The 15,952-nt window shown below is 47.1% G+C and overlaps 1 protein-coding gene across 2 annotated transcripts in view; it reads right to left on the bottom strand.

The window, feature by feature from the left end:
• The window catches only part of TRAF3IP3 (TRAF3 interacting protein 3), a 306,887-nt gene that overhangs the window by 163,213 nt on the left and 127,722 nt on the right, over positions 1-15,952 (bottom strand). For both annotated transcript variants that reach the window (XM_086923361.1, XM_086923360.1), the window contains exon 8: positions 14,484-14,555. In XM_086923361.1, coding sequence (XP_086779487.1) covers positions 14,484-14,555 — 72 coding nt within the window. The remainder of the gene's footprint in view (positions 1-14,483; positions 14,556-15,952) is intronic.

Consider the following 15,952-nt stretch of genomic DNA (forward strand, 5'->3'; position numbering starts at 1 on the left):
GCACAGCCCCCCCTTCATCAGATTTAAAGGCCAGAGGAGGTGGTGGTCCCGGGGATGCGCTACGGACCACCGTATGTTAATTAATGAATGCCCCGGGGAGGTGGTGGTCCCTGGGGCAGTGTGGGTGGGGGCAAGAACCCCCCCACACTTCATTAAATAAATGAAAGCCCAGGTAGGTGGCGGACCCCGGGGCTTGGGGCCCTCGAGGCCCCCCCACCCATTTAATTAATAAATGCCCCAGGGAGACGGTGGTCCTCGGGACAGTTTGGGGTGCAGGAGCCCCCACTCTTAATTAATAAAGCCCCAGGGAGGTGGCAGCACCCGGGGCTGCGGGGGTCCGCGTGCCCCCTGTATATCAATAATATAGCCCCAGGAAGGTTGCTGTTCCCAGGGCCGTGGGGGCCCCGCGGGTCCCCTAATCATAATTCACCATTGCCCCCGGGTCCTGGCCCAACCAGGGGGCTTCAAGAAAACAAAGCGTGGAGCCCGCACTTCATCTTATTTTTACATTTTCAGGGGGCTTATTTGTTAGCGCGGCTGCACAAGCAAAAAGTGATTTTTTTATATATATATATATATATATATATATATATATATATATATATATATATATATCAACCAGTGCTTTAAATGGGCTGTTACTCACCGGTACTGAGTACCGGCACTAATTTTTTCCCCCCAAGAGTACCAGCACTTCTCTGTCCCAAAATAGAGTACCAGTACTCACTGTCACGCATAGTAATGTGAGCATGCATCGCATTTCTACACTGCAGCGCATGCTCACATATTGGTGATTTCACACGGAGGGCAGTAATGGCTTGGCTCCAAGGCAGGGTTGAGGTTCCGTGAGAATCGGGATGACGTTTTCGACTGGTTCGAATATGGACGAGTTTGGTATCTATGAACCGCAAATGACGAGTTTAGTGGGTGTACGCGTTTTCGCTATGCTGGCCTGAACCGTTCGTCTTATTTGTGGGCTTCTTCATCTGAACCCACGGGTTCCATTTTAGATACGGCCTCCATTTTGTTTCTTGCCCTCAAGTAGCCAGCGAACGGACACTGTCCGCTTCGTGACCCTGGGATTCACAAGCTCTTGCGGAAGACACGTGTTCCTTTGAGGGTGTCTTTATGACGAGGGGGATGACACTGCAAAGGCAGATGGCTCTGCTCGGGGCTCATCTTGCCGTGCTGGTCTATTGTTTCAGCCGTGCATGCATTAGGCACAAATCCTTTGATCCTGCAATCACGCTTCCGATATTGCCCCCTACACTCTTTGCCAATCTGTTGTCTGTTTTTCTGTCTTCCTTGCACCTGTTTCTGGCTCTTCTCTCAACTCGTTTACAGCCGGAATGGAATGTATCTAATGGTGGGATAACGTACTTTTACAGTTGGGAACCGGCGATGTTACTGTAATTATGTTCCGGGTTTCTGAATACATGAAAGCGACCTCTTTGAAGTTTACTGTGGGAACGGAGTTGTAACCTTTTGTTCGCCATGTTGTGCTATGACTAAAAGATGTATAAAAGGAGCGACCCACTGTTGCAATTCGAAGCAGTCTCCTAGAACCTACACATGCTGTACTTCTTGCGACTTCTGTATTCCCTGCAGTAAATAAACCTCGATCTTTGACGCCGAAGGAAGTGTCCCGTGTCTCTGTGTTTTGTACGCCGGAATAGGTAACCCACGAAGGTTTCAGGTGTTGTCCCCTGGCACCGCTGGGCCTTAGAATAGCCCAGTCCTTCAGTTGGCGCCCAACGTGGGGCGACATCAACGGTACCGGTCCAAAGCCCGACGATCGTGAGGAACTTCGTGTGAAATCTCCGAGGGAAGGTGCACCCCGCTTCATCGATCCTGTTGTCGAAATAAGTGGCCCGAAGACTTTTCCCGCGAAGATTCCCGCCTCCTGACGGCTGCGACGGACTGATGCCCTGACTGTCGACCTGTTTTGGCGCCTGGCGTAGACCTTTGTACAGCGAGACGATAGACGGGCCTTCCTGGTGACGCCATTGATCTTTCAGTTAAGTATTTGTGGGTCGCTCCCAGTCCTTAGTTGTTGGTTCCTTTTTGGGACCTTTGCTTTGTTGTTGAAACTTGGTTGTATGCATGGTTCCATTGCATTTGTGGTTCTTAGTTGTTGGTTCTTAGTTGTTGGGTTTTATTTGACGATTGCAATTGCCAAAAACCGAGGGTCTTGCATTTTTGCAAGGATATCATAAATCGATAAACCCTTGAAGTTTGTGAAACTCGGTTAGTGTGCACGATGCCTGGCCGTAGTACTTTGTTTAGTTGCTTTAAAAGTTGCGGTGCGGATTCCCGATTGGAGGACTCATGTCCGATACCTCCAGTTGGAACTCCGATATATGAGCTCTATAGTCGCCACGGAGTGGGTCCTATCATTTATAATGATTATTGGATCCGCTATACCAAAGACGATGGTGTCCTTAGTTGGCCACCCCATGGTAGTTTCGAAACAGCAATTTTGGATAATCTCGAAGCAAAATTGTTCAAAAAGAAGTCTAGGCCGGCCATGTTTGATTCCTTTCGGTTATGGCGTAAAGAGGCCAAGCAGAAAGAAATCAAACAGCTTAAGAAAAATAAGAGGGAAGGTATTGTTACGACGATGAGAAATGCAGAGCAGTTTCAGCGAGACAAAGAAGAGAAGGAAAAGGAAGTTTTTGATAGACTACAACGTATGGCGGTGGACAAGTGTTATCCCGTTTTACCGTTGAGTACCGATAAGAAGGGAGACGAAGTGGTAGAGGACCCTTTGTTGTCCTATCTACTGAAGTCGCCACCTCCATACGCACAGGATACTACAGCGCCTGTGGTTCCTCCTGTTCCTCAACCTGTTGTTCCGGCAGCTGCTGGTCAGCCTGTCGCTGGTCCTGTTCTTCCGAACCCTCTTGTTCCTCAAGTTGTCCCTGTTCCGTTACCTGCCCCTCTTCCTACTGCTCCACTGCCTATATCTTCTCAGTCTGTTGTTCCCGCTACTTCTGCTCTTTTAACTACTCCTATTGCTCCTACTGCTCCTACGTTTAGCCCTCATGTTGTTGCCCCTGCACTTCTCTCCTCTTCTCCGTCTGTCCGTAGTCGCATACCTAATGCTGTTGCTAATCTTTACTCTCCATTCGGACCAATTCTTGGGTCCGATGTTTCTGATGTCCCTCAAAGACAAAGTCAAATTCCTGATGGTAGGGAACGTGATACGTTGATAAAAATGGCGCGTAATTGGATTAGGTATCCCATTAAACATACCCCGCGCATGGTTTTTGAAACGTTCTCTCAATTCAATGAGCCCACGCAGAGATTTGTGTTTGAGGAAATGTGTAAATCCCTGCGAGAGGTATGGGATACTGATGAGATAGACAATGTGCCGCCCGAAGTGACTGTACTTCAGCATCAGTTTTCGAGCGGTATGATTGTGGGTAGTAATGTTCGACGTGCTTTAGAGCGTCTTCTGTCTTTTCGATCTACAGTACTACCTCGAGCACTGTTTAAAGACGAAACTGAGGAATGGATGGCAACACCTGGGCAGTATCCCATGCGAGAAGTCCCCCCAGTGTGGATGCCAGGTAATCCTGGTGCTAACCCTCCAATTTTACCACACTTCCAGAGAGTTTGGATACACCTCCCATGGAAACGATCGGAAGTTTTGCAGGTGAAACAATCTTTGCCTGATCCCCGTAAAAATCCGTCAGGATACTATAAGGAGTTATCCCAACTTGTGGATGCTAATATTATGAACCTTGCCGACATTGATATGTTGTTTGGTAACGTGGTTCCGCAACCGGTTTGGGCGAAAATCCGTCAAGTGAATCACGCAGCTGAGTTAGGCAGTGATTGGGCTGCACTTGTAGCGGCTGACGCATTACAGGTTGGTGGGGCTAAGCCTGAGCAGTTAATTACGGCTCTGCCTCAAAGAATCATTACACTTATGAAGACACTTATGCCAGCAACGAAAGTTAATTGGGATAAACTGTCCGCCTGCAAGCAAAAGAAAGACGAGAGTGTCTACGATTTCTTTACGAGATTTGAGGAGGCATTCATCGATCACAGTGGTCAGGATATGAGCACTGAGGGAGGTCAGCGATTATTTGTAGACAAATTTGTATCGAATTTGTTACCTGAACTCAGCAATAAGTTGAAAAATTCTGAAAGTTCGTGGGCTGTTTCTACCACTGCTCAAATATTAGCTACGGCTCAATATTATGAAAATAGAGAAAAGGAAGAAAGTGATCGGGTAGATAAGAAAACGAAGGAGCTTAAAACTAAAGTTCTGTTACAGCAAGCGCATCCTCCGCGCTCGAATCAAAATGACTCACAACAACAAAATCGATCGCAATCACAGTCTGTTAGGACGCAGTCGCGTACTGACTCCTCTACACCAAGATCTATGCTCGGTTATAATCAATGCGCATACTGTAGAGAGGAGGGCCATTTGAAGTTTAATTGTCCGGCTTTGCCTGACCGAAATAATGGTGTTTCGGCTCGGGGAGGTCGTAGTGGTCCTCAACAGGTTTCACGTGGTAGAGGTCATGGTGTTACTCAAAATCAGAATGAGCGTTCTAATACTTCATCAGATTCTAACAATTGTTTTGATCAGCGAGGTTCCTCGGCAGGTAGATCCGCACAATATCATGTGGACGATTGTTACGTCGAGCATGATATCGATGTTGACGGTAGTTACTAGGACAGCCACAGACAAAGAGAGGGAGTAGTATCAGTTCTGGTTGATCAGAGAGGGCCTTACGTCGCAGTTGCCACATCGGGCGTAGTTGAGCCTTTTCTGTTGGACACTGGTGCAGCGAAAAGTTCCATTATGCATTCGAAACTCCCTGGCGCACCTTTGTCTGGCTTAACGAATGTTTCCGTTGGATTCTCTGGCGCCCCTGTTAGCAATCCAGTTTCTAGCCCTTTGTCCCTTACAATTGGACCACGTGAGCTAGAAGCTCCTTTGATTTTGACTACTGGTTGTGGTGAGAATCTTTTAGGTCTGGATTTGTTGAAACGGTTATATGCGACCCTGTACTGTTCTCCTGCGGGAGTGGAGCTTACATTGGGTCGGAGAGTGATCTCTCCTATGTACTTGTCAACTGATAAGCTCCCACCGGAATTGAGTTCTCTTCCTAAGTCTTTGTGGGCTACGGGTCCCAATGATGTGGGCCTCCTGGATATATCACCTTATGTTGTTCAATTGAAATCGAATGTGAGATTACCACGTATTCCCCAGTATCGTATCTCCCTTGATGGTGAGCGAGCATTGTTAGCGATCATCTATGACTTGATCGAGAAAGATGTTATTGAGGAAACGTGTGTAATAGTCCTGTGTTACCTATTTTGAAACGAACTGATCCATCTAAGCCTCCTGTGTATCGTTTTGTCATTGATTTACGGGAGGTAAACAAAATTGTGATTCCACAATTTCCTGTGGTGCCCGACATTACGGCTTTACTGACTCTGATTCCAGCCTCCGCTTCTTGGTTCTCAGTGATCGATCTGAAGAATGCTTTCTTTAGCATTCCGATTGCTGAGGAAAGCAGAGATCTATTCGGCTTCTCATTAGGAGGTCGCAGCTTTAGATTTAAACGCGCTCCTCAGGGCTACTGTGAGAGTCCATCGATCTACAGCCAAGCTCTGAAGAGTCAACTTGATGCGTTTGTGTTACCAGTTTGTGCGGCCTTGATTCAGTACGTTGATGACTTGTTAGTGGCTGCTGACACTAAAGAGATTTGCAAAGAGGCTACAGTATCGCTGTTACAGCATCTATGTGACTTGCATCACAAGGTGTCACCTTCTAAGCTGCAATATTGTTGTCAAGAAGTAACCTATCTAGGTCACTTATTGTCAAAGGAGGGAAGAAGGTTGACCCCAGAACGAATTGCAGCGATCGCTCGAATGACTGTGCCAACAACTCAGAGAGATGTGCGTGCCTTTTTAGGTATCACGTCATATTGCAGGCAATGGATTCCAAATTTTTCATTGCTAGCGAAGCCATTGGTAGACCTCACGTGCAAGGATGTTCCGACTCCTTTGCCATGGACTGAAGAGTGTCAGAAAAGTTTTTCTGAATTACGTGATGCGTTGTGTTCGGCTCCTGTGTTAGGTACTCCTGATTACAGTAAGCCGTTTACACTATACGTTCACGAGAGAGAGGGTTGTGCGTTGAGTGTTTTGGCGCAACAATTTGGCAGTAAGCAGCGTCCATGTGCGTATTTTTCCTCGACCTTGGACCCAGTAGCTAGAGCATTGCCGAGTTGTCTAAGAGCGACAGCGGCAGCTGCGGTGTCTATCCTGCAATCTGCAGGACTGGTCATGGATAATATGCTTACGGTGATGGTTCCGCGTGCAGTTGACACTCTTTTAAATCGTACAAAAACTCAACACTTGACGAGCGCAAGATTGTCGGGTTTTGAGTTTTGGCAAGTCATATACAAATCAAGCGCTGTAATGTGCTGAACCCGGCGACATTGTTGCCGACTAATATGGAATCAGATGATGTACCACCACATGATTGCTATTTACGAACTGAGGAAGAAACGAAGGGTCGTGTTGACCTAAAAAACACTCCATTGGCAGACCCCGATGGTACTTTGTATGTTGATGGTTTATGCTTTAAGTTGCCAAATGGTGATGTGACGACTGCGTATGCTGTAGTGACATTGAGTACGGTTGTGGAAACTGCGAGATTGAGTCAGAATTCGGCTCAAGCGGCAGAGCTGATTGCGTTGACGAGAGCGTGTGTTTTGTCTAAGGGAAAGCGAGTGAATGTGTTTACAGATAGTCAATATGCTTTTGGCGTTGCACATAGCTTTGGTCGACTGTGGAGAGAAAGAGGATTTATGACATCGCATGGCACGAAGATCCAACACGGACAGCTTGTGAACGATCTTTTAGACGCACTTACATTGCCTAAGCAGGTGGCGATCATTAAATGCAGCGCGCACCGAAAAGTTACGGATGATGTTGGTCGTGGTAACGCGTTTGAGGATGAGATTGCTAAAGAGACAGCTAAAAATCTCGCAACCCGAATGTACGTTACGAGTTCAGTAAGGTGGCCTGCGGAGACTGGTATGTGTGAGGACACTGTTGAGAGTGTGAAAGCGATTCAGAATGAGGCCACCGAAACTGAAAAGACTAAGTGGAAAGAAAGCACTGGAAAGTTAGACGCGCACGGATGTTGGATTGATTTGTCGGAAAGTCAGAGATGGATGTTGCCAGATGCATATGTGCTAGCCGTTGTGACTATGGCTCACGGCTTGTCACATATTAGCGCGAAAGGTATTTGCAAGTTGCTATCCCCTGTATGGAAGAATGATGGTATTGCTAAGTGTGCTGAGAGAGTTGTTAAAAATTGTATGGTGTGCATGATGTACAATCCCGGCAAGGGCACCCCCACTCCTCCTGGCCATTTTGCTCCTCCTACATGTCCCTTTGAGGTTATCCAACTGGACTTCATCCATATGGAGAGATGCAATAACCTGAAGTATGTTTTAGTTGTGGTTTGCGCATTCTCTAGATGGATTGAGGCCTATCCTCTTAAAGATAATACTGCCCTGTCCACAGCGAAAGTCCTACTGAAGGAATACTTTCCTCGGTATGGAATGCCACGGATCGTATGGTCAGATAATGGAAGTGAGTTTGTGGGGAGTGTGATGCAGAGTGTGTGCAAAGGCCTTGGAATTCGACAAAAATTCCATAGTGCCAATCATCCCCAGTCAGCGGGTTTAGTGGAAGGGTACAATGGCACTCTGAAACTAAAACTTGCTAAGATTCAAGCTACGACTGGTCTGTCATGGCCTGATGCCTTGCCTCTGGCTCTCTTGTCCACCAGGGCGACTGTACACTCTCGAGTAGGGCTTAGCCCATATGAGATTGTGTTCGGACGTCCTGCGAACATTTGGGGGGTCCCGAGGCCTAGGGCCTTTGATAGTCTTGAGTACCCAATGTTAATTGATTATCTTCATGATCTGACTGCTAAACTGAGGTTAATTCATCAACAGGTCTTTGAAGCTCTACCGGCACAGACTGAGGGTCTTGGACATCGGCTCCAACCGGGTGACTGGGTGGTCACCCGCAACTTCGGCAGAAAGCGCAATTTGGAGCCGAGATTCGTGGGTCCATTTCAAGTCCTCCTGGCCACAAGGACTGCAGTTCGTTTGGAAGGCCGGAAAAATTGGGTGCATGCCACGCACACCAAAAAAGTGCCTATGCCTTTGCCAGCAGATTCTTGGGTGAGGACCGGATTTGCCGCAACTGAAACGGAGACCCCAACAAGATTTGTGCCGTTTAGTGATGCTCAACCTGTAGGAGACACTTCATTGCAGTCAGATACATTTGTTGAACAATCAGCATTGGAGAATTCGAGGCTTGAACTGTCATCAGAACGATCGAACGTGTTTCACAACCTGAACAATTATTCGAAGAACAGACTCGTCCTGGAAGAAGCAGATATTTCCTTCGTTCTCGTGACAAAGACTAATAAAATTCCCTTTTTGCTTTCCCCCTTTTTGAATTCATATTACCCCCTTATTGTGTTTTGAACATTATGAACAATTGCATCTTCTATTAATTCTTGAGTTCTTTTCCACACGTTTCTTTTCCACAGCTAGGAGATTTGCACTAAATTTGACTGTTTGCTTAAAGAAAACCTTACATCCGGGTTGACCGTAGGGCCATGCGGGTACTTCCTTCTGTTTAGCAGGTTCCTGACACTAGGTCGGTACTTTTGTCGATTCCTGGGAACCCCTGGGAATTGATAATCGCTACTCAGAACGAAGTGCGTCAAGAACGTTGCGGACGGTTTTTAGAGGATGGAATTCTCAAAGTTGTCGGAAGTGGAGAAGACTTTAGCTCAAAGATCGACACTACACAGGGTTGTCCGAACAAAATGCTTTCTGTTTCAGTTGTTCCTGCTGTTTTTTTCCGTTTCCATGTTACTGGTGGGTGGAGTGTATTTTGGAATACAGTCGTTATTGCCTTCTGCTTCACCTATTCTTTCTTCTGAACCGAAATCTATTCCTACTGTTTCTCCACATTCCTTTCATCCTCTACCCCAACATGAACAGGTTAGACGTGCGGAATTCATGAACAACTCCTTTGTCCAGCTCCTACATCAGCATCAGTTGGTGATGAACACTACTAACTGTTGGGTGTGTGGGTTAATGTCACATACCATGGATAGGGGTATTCCGTATCTGGTTCTTCCTTACAGCTCCCAGGGTTCAGCTCGAGCATTCCAAACTATGTTCCGTAGTGCACTAGATTCCTACCCCCATCGAGTGCCACGCACTGCAGATCATGGTCCTGGCCCGTACCACAAGCCTTTGGCAAGAGCGATTGCTGATTTAGATAGAGATATTTTTGACGCATCGCTTATCCCAGAGGTAGAGGTGCGAGCATACAGGGATCTGAGTGAGGCTGAGTATAGCATGTCAGTGGGTGATCGACAGCTTAAAAGCTCGTCTCCGATCTGGATCGTACCCCACCTCGGTAATTTCTGCTTGCAAGGACGTGGTCGAAATCCGCAAGCTCAGCTTGGGGAGAGTGCTTGCACTGAAACATATGTTTTGCCAACGCTCTCTTCCCCTGTTTTCCTGACTGCTAAGGGTACATACTTCGAATGTTACGATCGCGCATATACATGGTTGCCCCGTGACTTCTCGGGCACCTGTTACATTGCGAATCTGTTGCCACCGACTTTTACAGTTGCCTGGGACTATCACAAGACTAGAGTTGTGAGAGGCCTTATTAGCAAAGAGGATACTGCCGGTCAGGGAGCAGGAGATTTCTTTAAGGGTTTCCTGCCGTTTTGGGGACCTATGGTCAATAGTAGGAACCTGAGACAACTGACCCGTGTGGTAGAGTCGACCGCTAATATAACTGCGAGTGCTCTTGGTAATCTGACAGCAGAGCTTCAGGCGGATAGGCTTATGACGTTGCAGAACCGTATGGTTTTAGACGTTGTTCTTGCAGATAGAGGTGGTGTGTGCAAGGTGATCCATTCGAGTTGCTGTATTTTCATTCCTGATAACGCTCCAACTGTATATCAAGCCATCTCGAAGTTGCATAAGATCTCCGAGTCCATACACGTGGACGTAGGTGATTGGACGCTACTAGGATGGTTCTGGGGCCTAATGTCGACGTGGGGTTGGAAGATTCTGATGATCATTGGGGTTGTTGTAGCATTTCTATTCACGTGTTGTCTTTGTGTGCAGTGTGGTTCTGCCTTATGTGGCCTCTGTGCTACGACGTGTATAAGACGGCCATCTGTTACCAAGGAAGCATTGATGGATAGAATAATGTTGCAGCAACATCTGAATGACCTGATGAATATCGAGATCGATTCTGATATCGACTAGTGCTTGCCTACATGAGGGCAAAAGGAGCGTCTGAGGTTCCGTGAGAATCGTGACGACGTTTTCAACTCGTTCGAATATGGACGAGTTTGGTATCTATGAACTGCAAATGACGAGTTTAGTGGGTGTACGCGTTTTCGCTATGCTGGCCTGAACCGTTCGTCTTATTCGTGGGCTTCTTCATCTGAACCCACGGGTTCCATTTTAGATATGGCATCCATTTTGTTTCTTGCCCTCAAGTAGCCAGCGAACGGACACTGTCCGCTTCGTGACCCTGGGATTCCCAAGCTCTTGCAGAAGACACGTGTTCCTTTGAGGGTGTCTTTATGACGAGGGGGATGACACTGCAAAGGCAGATGGCTCCGCTCGGGGCTCATCTTGCCGTGCCGGTCTATTGTTTCAGCCATGCATGCATTAGGCACGAATCCTTTGATCCTGCAATCACGCTTCCGATATTGCCCCCTACACTCTTTGCCAATCTGTTGTCTGTTTTTCTGTCTTCCTTGCACCTGTTTCTGTCTCTTCTCTCAACTCGTTTACAGCCGGAATGGAATGTATCTAATGGTGGGATAACGTACTTTTACAGTTGGGAACCGGCGATGTTACTGTAATTATGTTCCGGGTTTCTGAATACATGAAAGCGACCTCTTTGAAGTTTACTGTGGGAACGGAGTTGTAACCTTTTGTTCGCCATGTTGTGCTATGACTAAAATATGTATAAAAGGAGCGACCCACTGTTGCAATTCGAAGCAGTCTCCTAGAACCTACACATGCTGTACTTCTTGCGACTTCTGTATTCCCTGCAGTAAATAAACCTCGATCTTTGACGCCGAAGGAAGTGTCCCGTGTCTCTGTGTTTTGTACGCCGGAACAGGTAACCCACGAAGGTTTCAGGTGTTGTCCCCTGGCAACGCTGGGCCTTAGAATAGCCCAGTCCTTCAGGGTGACGTGTGACCCAGGTGCGCAATGCCCATTGGACTTCAGCCCCCCCCTCGTGTGTGCGCCCGGCTGAGACAGCTTCCGGGTGCGCACACAGCCGCACCCGAGTACTTCACAGGTCTTTGAAAGACCTATTTGCTTGTTAATGAGGCGTTGATTTACTTCACCCCTTCTTAGAGAGCTCCTGCAGTGCCACTCTGACTTTTGCTTGAAGATACTCTCCCCCCCCCAACATTTTTTCCTAGGCCCCCCCCCACTCCCTCCTCCGATATTTGACTTTCGTTGCTCCTCTGGTGTGACCTCACTCCCCGCCAGGAAACTGTGCACAGGAAGAAAGGGAAACTCTGTAAAAAGCCCAATTTGCTCTGGCTTTCCCTTTCTTCTATGCGAAAAAGATGGAAAGGAAAGGATAGCACAGCAGCTGGCGGGTAAGAAAGGGGACAACTGAGTAGAGCTTTCAGGAGTGACGTCACACGCCAGCTGAATAAATGGGGGGGGGGTTATCTGAAGAAGAAGAAAGGGGCAAGCAAATTATAGTAGAGAATACTCTGCAGTAGCGGGCACTGGGTTTAAAATAAAGCACATGATGGATGAGATGAGGATCATCTGATGACAGTCGGGAGTGAGTAGGTGCCCCAAGAAAGGATGCAGTTACCCGGCTCCAGACAGTGAGATTGCACCCATGTTTGGAGACACACGCGTTAGATGCGAGAGGCCATTGAGCCATACCAGATCAACCCAAGGAACTCCTGCCTTGATCTTTGAACCGCCCCCCTCCCCCCTGTCTTGAGAAAGACCTGCCTTGACCACCTACAGGGGCACACAAGGGTCGAAACGTCGACGAATCCATAGGTTCAGAATCACCAGGATTCCCACAGTAATCAACAGGAATCCTTGGTTGAGATCAAACCATCATCTGACCAAACTCTAACTGTACCTGTATATACATCTGTATTGATTTATTTTCCACACTGTATATATTACCCTGTTCGCTGAGCACTCTTTCACAAAAAGTCACAAAAATTGTTTATCACGGTCCTGCTATGTATGTATAAATTAACTTACAAATGAAGTAATTCAGTTTTGTATAGAAGTAATCATGTATTAATATGTACAATACAATACTTTTGAACTTATAACCTCGTTCTTCCGTGTTATGAGCAATTGATTTCTCACTAAACACTAGTCCCTGTATCAGAGAGCTGATTTGTTTTCATTTGCATCTATGATCATTGTTCAAATAACCTGTCCTACCCAACAGATCCAATTTTTTGTTAAACCGTTACATACCCAGGTTCTGAGGGACACCGGGTCACCCCTTTTTGTAAATTATTGCCCCAAGAAAGAGCCAAGGCGTTCGAGAATGACACAGGTCGGTGTAAGGGGCCTGTTGAAAATATTCTTGCGCACTTCAAATGTTTTTCATTAGACCCACCCTTAGTCCCGCCTCTTGCCCCGCCTCCTTGCCAAGCCCCCAGCTCGATCTGATGAGTACCTGCACTTTTTTCCCCCCATTTAAAGCACTGATATCAACAGATCAGACCCCAGCACACTATAGGTGAGGAGGAAGGCTTCACATTCATCTGCATCCTGGAGCGTGAGAAATCCAGGCTCCCTGTGTCCTATGGTGTTCTGTGAACATCTTCAGGCCATGCTTCTGTCTGTCCGTTACGGACACAGGAGCTGAAGAATGACCTTAAGGTTGAGTGTCCAGGGGGCATGTTGCGAAGGCGCAGCAGACTCACAGGCATGCACAGTCCAGTGCCCTCTCAAGCATGTACTCAACACTCCTGTGATGTAGATGTTGGATAGAAGCTGGTGCTTGGCCCAGCTTACTTGAACTACAGCTCCTCATGGCTCCTTGGCAAGGTCACTCCAAGAATGATCCTACAGTCATGGCTCACAGTTGGGCCTAGAACTGTCCTGGAGGTCAGGTGATGCTGCCCTCCACGCCAGGTAGCACCACTTCTTGTTTACCAAACATGGCACAGGAGCAAGCTGTTCTCTTCTGGATCAAAGCTTCTTCAAAGAAAAAGAGCTAATAGCAAGTTGTAATCGTGCTCATGCTCAGTATACGCTTACATCAACACTCTAGCCTCTTTAAACAGTCCGATTCGCAGTAGTTGTATTTCCACTCCTTGTTCTGTCTGAGAGCAATCAATTGCCACGCACCCTTTTCTTTGCACCAACTCTATGTGGGGTCCCTCAGGGTTATAGTTTTGTCTCCTATTTTCTTTAACAAACTTCTGGACACATCGATTTACTCATTCAGTTTTGTTTTATACCTATTCTATGTTACAAGGTTATAGCTTAAGATCAAAATGACATAACATTCTAAAACTACTTTCACGGCTGTCTACTGATAAATTATAGTTAAATAGTCACTAATAGATTGAAAGTTCATTCCTCCATGTCAGAAATATTAGTTCGCAGAGTTCCTGCTGAAGCTGCAGTGTAAACAGAACTAGCAACATACATGTTAGCATTATCCTAGCTTCTTCCTCACCTCTAGTTCACCATATGGGAATCTTGTACTTCTAGTCACTGAGACAGATTTTATAAAAGGCTATGCTCTTAGGAGAAGGTGTTATCTTACTGATAGACTGTGTTAGCAGCATGTTTTTAGGTTTCTACTATATATTAGGTAATGCTTGAAGTATGCATATTACATGCTTTGGATCTTATGCACGGAGTCACAGTGCCCTGCCCAAGTAACACACATTTAAATGTGTGGCTGTAAGAAATTGGATTACTGGTTGACTGGGATGTCAGTCCTGATCAAGCAGGAACCACAATATTTGAAAGGGTAAGGTAGAAGCAAACCCCAGATTAACCTGCGCTCAACCCCTGGTAGCTTGGCACAGAGCAGTCAGGCTTAACTTAGAGGCAATGCCTATTTGTGCAACACGCCTAACAGTAACACAGTGAAAAAAACACACAAAAAAGGATCCCACAAAACGGGAAAGAATGAGTAAGAGAAAGACGGAAAAACGGGAAGGAAGGGGGAAGGTTAGGGTCAAGCAAGAGTGAGATAAAGGGACAGCAGTGGACGGTAGTGGCTTAAAGAGGCCTGAGGCGAGTTCAACCCGTGCAGCCTCGGTATTCGGCGCACCGATCGTTAATAGCCCCGCTGCAGCAGAGCTTTGGGCACAGGCATTCTTTCATTTACAAACGAAGCACTGGCCTTACCTGAGAGTAAATCTGCAGCTTCTGTTCGAGGGCCCCCACCTTGCAGTTCAGTCGGTCTTCATTCAGCTGACTCTGAAAGAGAAATGGGCGGGACTGAGAACTCCCAATTAAAGTCCCTTTGTGTACTTCTGTCACATTTATTTTGCGTCTCCTGCCTGCTCCATCTCACTGGATGAAAAACCAGAGGACGGCACCAATACAAAGTTCAATCAATGGTTATTCAAAGGGGTTGGGTTGCGTGAGGAGGCTGCAGCTTTCTTTGTAATATCTCTGTCTGTTTATCTACCTTCCTGGAGTATTTAGCGTTTTACAAAGACGAACAGAGCAGCTTTCTCATAACGGTTATAATGCAGTAACTGAGCACTCAGTCGACGCCCACCTGTGGCAGACCGGTGGTTGGCAGCCTGCCTGCTTCCGGCACGGTTGGCTTTTTGAATGTGTTTTTTCCTGCGCAAGTACGAGACGGCAGGGGAGAGAGAGGTGCGTCACTAACCACAGCTCTGCGTGAACCACGGGCCTGGGTTTATCTGCTGCTGGAATCAGCCCTCCAAGCCGCTAAACAGTGTATACCGCCAAAAAATGTCATAAAGGTCCCCTCTTCATTTTTTCAGTCTTTGTATCACCCCCATTTTACAGATTTCTGTATTGGAGTCGAGCATGTACACTTCTTAAGGCATTTGTAACGGATGTCTAAATAGAGCAACCTGCATGTTTCTGAAGAGCTTTAAGTGTCATAATTGCCGGAAATTTGATGATGCCCCGGTTACTTACCGGTAATCTTCATTACTCCGAGTATAGTCTTCCTCGCCACATGACTTACATAGTGAGCTTCAGCTCCACGACAGAACCCTCCAAAGTAAAAAAAGCCTCCCACCCCCTCCCAACATGGCCGACCAGTCACACCTGACCTCTATAAGAGGCGGGCCGGCCCAACCAACAGCCTGAACTACCAAGCAAACAATGAAGCCGATAGCCAGACAGGGAGGGGGGGAGGGAACTCATGTGGCGAGGAAGACTATACTCGGAGTAATGAAGATTACCGGTAAGTAACCGGGGCATTACCTCCTCGTTAGTCTTCCTCGCCACATGACTTACATAGTGAGCAAATACCCAAGCCAACAAGGCTTCATTGACCACCATAAGAACAACACCACACGGTGATGCAGATAAACCAACACAAGGTGGAATAAGAATAATGAAAAGAAAACAGGAATTACAGGAAACCTGAATCAAGACATAAAGAAAAAACCATCAAGGAGCCACAGCTCCCGCACTCAGAATGGCCCCAGAGAAGTCCCCCGGGGACAGCCAAGACAACGCGAAAGTGTTCCACGAACATGTGTGGGGACGAGCACGTCGCCGCCCGACAAACAACCTCAGTGGAGACCCCCTTGAAGGAGGCCCAGGACACAGACACACTCCGAGTGGGCCGACCCCGGGCCCCCGCCGGCACCGCTGAACCCAGAGAT

This window comes from Lissotriton vulgaris, chromosome 5 (assembly GCF_964263255.1).
Source record: "Lissotriton vulgaris chromosome 5, aLisVul1.2, whole genome shotgun sequence".
NCBI classification, from domain to species: domain Eukaryota; kingdom Metazoa; phylum Chordata; class Amphibia; order Caudata; family Salamandridae; genus Lissotriton; species Lissotriton vulgaris.